The sequence below is a fragment of the Embiotoca jacksoni genome, unplaced genomic scaffold (genome assembly GCF_022577435.1).
Source record: "Embiotoca jacksoni isolate LCO1_2020_lvr unplaced genomic scaffold, fEmbJac1.0.p SCAF_41, whole genome shotgun sequence".
NCBI classification, from domain to species: Eukaryota; Metazoa; Chordata; class Actinopteri; family Embiotocidae; genus Embiotoca; species Embiotoca jacksoni.
The window spans coordinates 2,056,858-2,064,357 of NW_027185394.1; the positions used below are offsets into that span (position 1 = coordinate 2,056,858).

The window sequence follows — 7,500 nt, forward strand, 5'->3', positions numbered from 1 at the left end:
AAGTAGAAAGCTTTGATCTGGATCAAAGTTTGGACCTTCAGACCAGTTGGAGGAAGTTTAAGCAGACTATCGTCACCAATTAAACCATAGAAGAAGAAACAGAACCAGAAGAGAATCAAAGATGAGTCGTGGTAACACATGGGGAGGAGACGAAGTATTTCATTGTAATTTGGTCCGACAAAGAAATCAAAAGTCAAGTTTAAAAAAAATACATTGAAATACTGAAAGTTACAAATTATTTGATGACATCAGACGCCCACCGTCTACAAACCAATCAATGTCAAGTATAGGAAAACACAGGTCATGTTCGTCATGACAACCAGAAGTAGATGATGATGACAGGATGAAGGTGATGACGACACCTGTTGTGTCTGAGTGTAGTTTGTTAGTAACACAGGTGATCGGTTCCTTTTTGATTGTTAGTCAGGTCTTTGTGTTCTCGGTGCTTTTGCTGGCTGTAATTGAAGTTATCTTCATCCTGAATGAATCCCTGAGTTTCCCTTTTCCATTCTGTTTTCTATATTTCTTCTTTTTCATCTCATTGACCCTCTCTGGGGATGTGAAAAACACTCTAAAACTGCAACGTGAAACCAAAACTAACCAGATCAAATATTTACAATGTAAAAACAACAACATGAAGCTCCAGTCCAGTTGGACCCACAACATCACTAAAGAATAACACAACGATGAGAACTTATGGAAAGCACATCATGAACAAGGAAAATAATAGAAGATGAATCAGAGGTTCATGCAGAACACTTTTCTAGTCTTTGTTCATCAGTCCAACACTTCTCACCACTCGGTCATTCAGAGCAGGAAATCTATTTCTCACAGATCCAGTTATAATTATCGGAAGAATTTTCATTAATCCATTTTCCTTGATCATTGCAACACGTTGCCTTGTACGAGTAACTATAATCTTCATGTCCTTCTGCCCAGAACCTGTGAAGAAAAACAACATGATCTTAAAGTGTGCTGAAACTGATTATTATCTCCTTCAAATAGATGTCTTAAAATATTTTCTAGATTCCTTTGATATCATTTTTCGGGAATTTTCAGAGCTGTCAATCAGAATAAATTATTGGTTGAAGTCTGGATTTCAGGGATGTTGTTGCAGTACCTCAGCTGACCAGCAGGAACATTTGTTGACACAGCTGCTCTTTCAATTAGTCCCTGGGACTTATGGTCAGATTGATTTTTGTTCCCTCAAATGTTCTTAACTTTTCTAAACACCAGAGAAGAAGAGACATGTATTCTCTGACATGGTTTGGGTGGACAAACTGTGCAGAACAATAATTCAACAAACTGAACAAACTGAACTTTAGCAGCTGACAGTTTGAACATTTTTGAATGGTGACTTCTGAAAACTGAGTTGTTGTAACTCGACCTCATCACAGACTGCAGATGAAGAGTTCAGGATCAGCTGTTCATTCAAAGAAGGATTTTTGTCCTTTTTTATTCTGTATATGAGGATTATTAAAAATGAAAAAAAATTATACGTTTCTTTTCTATTTCGATGGATCTCCAAGTTACAAACATTGATGTGAAATAGTAACAAAAAAAGTTTCTCACGTCTCTGTCAGCGGTGATCCGTCCACCCATGTCCATGTCCGTCCAATGTGTTTAGTGCGTTGTAGACCAATCCAGGACGCTCCTTTCCAATTCAGTGCACGGACAAACTCCTATTTCATGGGAGACAAACACAGTTTTCAGTCTTGATTTATTATATTTCTGTTGTAATAACATCAGGAAGAAATACAACTGTTGAAACTTTTGTTCTTCTGTTGTACAAAAATCGGAAATATTCCCAAAAAATTATTTCAACTGTTGTTGAAATAATTACTAAAGTTAAAATTTAGTTTTATATATAAAAAAATATAAAAAAAATTCTAAAATAAGTAATACATGTTTTAAGGATTATTTCCATATAATTTAATTTTCCTCTCTGAATTTGTCTCCTTAGTGTTTCATATATCCAGAAGTCTTTGAATCAGACAGATTTTAAAAGTTGATCTCATTTCAGCTGTCGATGTTTGTAACTAAAACATGACTGGATGAAAGAAAGGACCTGGTTATGATGCTTTTTCAATGTTCTCACATGTTCTATTAAATCTTCAATTTTCATCATTGACATAAAAATGAGTTTTAAAATTTTTCCTTTGATTATATTTTTTGTACAATGTGTGTTTAAAAAGTTCAGAGAGAGAGAGAGCGTCTAAAACTACCAAACAATGAGCCTGATTTAAATCTGGCCGCCATCTCAGTGAGCTTTCTGATCAAACCTTGAATATGAACTATTTATCTTCCTCTTATTGGCCGTCTTTTTGTTCCACTCATGCTTTTCTTTGGTTTTTATTATTGATCAACCACATCTTTGTCACCACAGAAAGAAACAAGGACTTTTTCATTTCACTGCAAATGTGCGACAAACTAAACAAAAGAAATGCTAAAATACAGAATCTGAAATATGACAATAATCTTTAAAAAACATCATGTTCTAGTTAATGTAAATAAATAATCAGAAAGTTGACTCTTGTTCAGGTGATCTGATCATTCTGGACTTCAAAACCACTTAACGTGTTAAATAAATGGATGAAGGTGAAGAAAGGAAGAAGGTCAAAACCAGCAGAAACAGATGTGTGACATCAAACATCACACAGACATGAACAAACACACCCACCTGTTCCTCTTTGTTGTTGATGATCACCAGATCAGCTCCTCTCTCCTGACACTCCTTCCTGCTCTCATTCCAAGTTTTCCTCTCAGTGAATTTAAAGTAACAACTGCATCCAAATCTCGTCCATCCTTCAGGACACCACTTCCCTTCATGTAAAACAAGTGTTTTCAGTGTTTTCAGTATCAAATTGATGAAAGCTGTAGTTTCAATATTTAGTTAAAGATCTTTCTTTTTTTGTCACTTCTCTGTTTCAGGATGTTTGACCAAAAAAAAAAAAAGATGAAGACTTAAAAGAAAAAGTAAAACTGATGTTTAAAACTTTTCTTTCCTTTAATCGTGTCCTTCAGTTTCTTTACTTCCTCTTGTAGCTGACTGTTATTTTTACTGAGTATTTCATAACTGCTCTCTGGCTGACTGCTGTTGACTCTCATGTCTTAAGAACAACAATAATTAATAAATCAGTAAAGTAAATTTTTTTTTTCAGTTTTCAGTATCATGATGAAACTTGTATGTTAAATAATTACTTAAAAATCTTTCTTTCGTGTCAATTTTCCTTTTCAGGATGTTTTTCTTCTATGAACTGTCAGAATTAAAAGTTTAACTCAAACTAAAACTTTTCTTACCTTTAATCTCGTCCTTCAGTTTCTTCACTTCCTCTTGTAGCTCGTCTTTTTCCAAAGTGACTAAAATGTCTGGTTAGAAAAGCAACAAAACAATAAACACACCAAAAATATCATCTCTTCTCTTTACATTAAAATCATCCTTATATTTATATACTTATTACACATTGGGTGTGTGTATCCTGTGTTCTCTCTCTTTCTCCACCACCAGGGTCGATACAGGTGACTCCAATGATCCGGCCTGCAGCCACCAGCTGAAACACTGATTGAACACGGCTGTGTGTGTGTGTGTGTGTGTGTGTGTGTGTGTGTGTGTGTGTGTGTGTGTGTGTGTGTGTGTGTGTCTGTGTGTGTGTGTGTGTGATTGTGTATGTGTGTGTGTGTGTGTGTGTGTGTGTGTGTGTGTGTGTGTGCGTGTGTGTGTGTGTGTGTGTGAGTGTGTGTGCGTGTGTGTGTGTTTGTGTAGGAGTGTGTAGATGTGTGTGTGTGTGTGTGTGTGTGTGTGTGTGTGTGTGTGTGTGTGTGTGTGTGTGTGTGTGTGTGTGTGTAAGGTGAAAGTAGTTTTAAGTTTCTTCCTTGTATGGTTGTTTGAGTTATTGTTAATAAATCTTTTTCGTTTATTCATTTATTTCCTGTGATCATTGTTTCCCAGTTTGTTTACGTTGTTATTTCCCGCCTCCTCTAGACATCAGTCAGGCAACGTAACAAACAAAAACAACAAAAACAACAACAACTGAACAACAACATTGTCACCTCCTGGATTTGAACCTCTGACTCCACCAGACCACCCCTCCTGCCTTTCTAAAAATGTCCTTTGTACTTGGTCACATGATCTTTTTTTAGCGTTACTTTTACTTACGTGTAAGTTTCATGCTTACAAAACGTGAAACTGTCACGCCTAGAGAGGGAGAAACGTGGCTATCTCACGTTTTTCTGTAGTAAACGTGCGTGTCTATTTCACGCTTTGCCGTGATACCAGTCGGCTCCTCACATACAACGGTGACATCTTTTGACAACAACGTGTTATTATTCAGTATTTCCTGCTACTCAGCGGCACCGAGCTGTTTTTTATCTTACAAAATATGAGCAGGATGACGATCCCGGCTAACGTCAGGAGGCTCAGCAGTCTCAGCCACAACGCTGCACCTCTCAAAGGCCGTTTCAGGACTCCAGGCTGCTTCTGAGTCTTTGTTCCTGCAGAGAAAAAGTCTCCAGAGTGGGTTTATCAACGCAAAGGGTTTTAGTTTGTGGTTATGACACATCCTTCTCTGCTGTAGGAAACATTTTCAGTAGAATCTTTGTGGTCAGTGTCGCACGAACTCAACTTCCCTGAAGATCGTGACATTTTAGATGCAAACTGTTTGAAGTGTGAGAATCAGTCTTCTACCCAGAGAGCTTCTGAAAACAGTTTCCAAGAAGTACGCAGTTAATAATTAAGGTGTGATCACAAAGTTTAGTTCCTGTTTGTCACAAACGGAGTGAAACACAGAAATGGACATTGAACAGGAGGAAGTAAAAACCTTCATCAAAGTTTGAGTCAAACTTTTGTGGGAAAGACGGAAATCTTCAGGAGCAACGATTGTGTTGTTAAGGGTGGAAAACTCGGGCGTGTGAGCGGGCGTGTTGTCTTTTTGGACAACCTGGTTGCCATGGCGCCACAGTTCAGCTGGTTTGCAGGAAATGTTTTCCCCTCAGAACGTCACAGTAGGACGAATGAATGGTGACATCTGACAACCAGCTAACAAACAGCTAATTTCACTAAACACGGCTGAACACAAGTAAACCAACAGATAATAACACCAACAACCTGCTGAGAAAGCTTTCAAACTGATTTTTAAACAAAGTCAGCTAAACTCAAGGTAATAAAAAGCTAACAATGCTAACAACCTTCTAACAAAGATAACAAACAGCTAATTTAGCAAATAAACAGCTAAACTCGAGTTAACAACCAGCTAACAAATCTAAAGAAATACAAAACATCAACTTTCTAAATTAAAAGCTAAACTCAACTTAGCAAACAGCTAATAACACCAACAACCCTCAGACGTCCCTCTTGAAACGTTGAACGTCACTCAGAACAACTCGCCCGGCTCGTCGCTTCGTTGACGAAGACTTTCTGAAGCGTTTCAAGGGTCTCTGTTGACCATTTACAAAGTTTGGAAATCACTGCATGGGCTCAGGAACACTTGGCTGTAAGTGGGCCGAATTGAAGATTTTCTGTTCCCCGAAATAATTAACCCCAAATTCTGACGTTTCTCTGCTCCGGTTTCAAGTTTCACGGTGAAATCATAAACGTTCAGGTGGACAGGATTTGAATGCTACGAACAGGAAAGCATGATTTTACATCATATTGAAGCGTCTTAATGTCACGCCGTTCACTCACCTCCTTCCTGTGGTGGAAAATCGGTTCCATCATCTCCGATATCGTCCGCACTCTGGTAGATATCCACCTCCCTGTCCTCCCTCTCTGCTGCATCCTGCTGCACCTTTCTGTTGTATCGGACCTTCGTAGAGAAATCTGGCACAGCATAGATATCGACGGACATCCTGAGACGGTTTAAAGAGCGTCTGCGCTCGTCTTCCTGTGACTCTACCGGTTTTAATTCATGCAGCTGCGATGCTCGCTGACCGATCGCTGCCGTCAGTGTGTTTCCCGTCCGGCCCCTCTGAGAGGTTTCATTAGAAAACTTTGAGGAAGTAACAGCACAACTTGAGTCGTTGATTCATTTCAATAAAAATACACTTATTGAAAGTCGCTTTGGATAAAAGCTTCAGCTAAATGTAATGTAACGTAATTCATGAAAACAGGAACTAAGTGTATTTTCTCAGTTTTTCATCCCCCAAAAAAGGGGAACGATTGGAGACGCGAGGTTTTCTGTCGGCCAACAGCCCGACGTCAACACACACATTCACAGTTTGGAAGAGAAACAGGAAATGTTTAAGGTGTAATTTTAGAATTACTTTTTATTTTATGTTGGACGACATGCTACAGTATGACTTTTTATTCATATATTCAACATCTTCTTGTCTGACTTTTTCTTTGTATTTTAGACAACATGCTATAGCCTTATGTTTTTTTGATTTTTTGACAAAGACATACATGTCTCAAGCTGGAATTGAACCCATGACCTTCTCACTGAGGCAGCATCACTAACCACTGAACCACTGTGCTTCCAATGTTTTATTTTCCTTTTTTTTTTACAAAATCCTGTAGTGTAACTTTTTTTTGTAATATTTTAGTTGACATGCTATAGTATGACTTTATTGTCATATTTTGTACGACATGACTTTTTTTTCAAATTTGTATGGACACAGTACAGTCTAAATAATAAATAATGTTGGAAGACTGACTTGTCCTTTTAATATTTTGCCCGGGATCGAACCCAGAACCTTTTAACTGTTATGAAACAACGTTAACCTATTTAAAAGGACATACTATAGAATGCCTTTTTTTGTTTTATATTTTGATGACATGCTATCGTATGACTTTTTTATCATATTTCGAACGACATACTATAGTATGACTTCCTAAATATTTGTCCGTTACTTTCTGTCACTGTAAATAACAAATCCAAAGAGTAGAAAGGTTTTTTATTGTCATTTATTTTGTTCATCTTTTCATTTTGATCAAACACACACACCTCTATAGACCCAAAGACCCACGAAAACAGACAAATTAAATCAGCTCATGTATTTGGCTTTTCTTTCCTGTTCTAGTTTCCGTTTCTCGAGGTCTTCGTCATCTTCTCCTCATCTTCCTGGTCTCTTCAGATTCTACTGACATTCAGATTAAATAGATATCAACAGTTCCGTTAAAGCAGCGTTTGTACCGTTTCACAAGGTGAGTGATGGTTGCCTATTTAAAGTCTTGTATTGCACACGAGCAGTTGCTTTTGTTTTTTCTTGACATTAAAGGAACAATTAGACTTTTTAAATTTTAGTCCTTTTTCTTCACTGTGTGTAAAATAAAAAACAGTGAGATAACAAAAGAGAAAGATAACAGACATCTTAAGAGTTTAAATCTTGTTTTGATGAAGCCGTAAAAGTGTTCAGTGAAGAAAACTTGTGGACTAAAAGTAAAAGTGTTCCTTTAGTGGTTCTGTTTCCTGTGAACATGGCAGGTTACTGAATAAGTGGACATTCACGTAATCAAAGTTTGACAGCGTTTGAAGAAGTGAACTGTAAAACATTCACTGCAGGCAG

The 7,500-nt window shown here is 37.5% G+C and overlaps 1 protein-coding gene across 1 annotated transcript; it reads right to left on the reverse strand.

Moving 5' to 3' along the window:
* Positions 1-248: 248 nt before the first annotated feature.
* Positions 249-5,887, reverse strand: LOC138209845 (CD209 antigen-like protein D). Its single transcript, XM_069168637.1, has 7 exons — positions 5,681-5,887; positions 4,375-4,491; positions 3,301-3,369; positions 2,681-2,823; positions 1,573-1,682; positions 900-942; positions 249-263 (listed from the first exon to the last, which is right to left on the reverse strand). Exons 1-7 carry the CDS (start codon positions 5,841-5,843, stop codon positions 249-251), a joined length of 660 nt encoding a protein of 219 aa, XP_069024738.1. The 5' UTR covers positions 5,844-5,887.
* Between the last annotated feature and the right edge of the window lie 1,613 nt (positions 5,888-7,500).

Excerpts from the sequence above, each read along its gene's own strand:
- LOC138209845 (XM_069168637.1), bottom strand. The coding sequence starts at position 5,843 with ATGTCCGTCGATATCTATGCTGTGCCAGATTTCTCTACGAAGGTCCGA. Across the intron at positions 2,824-3,300 it reads ACTGAAGGACGAGATTAAAG|GGAAGTGGTGTCCTGAAGGA; the intron begins GTAAGAAAAGTT and ends TTTTACATGAAG. Across the intron at positions 943-1,572 it reads GGATCACCGCTGACAGAGAC|GTTCTGGGCAGAAGGACATG; the intron begins GTGAGAAACTTT and ends TTTTCTTCACAG.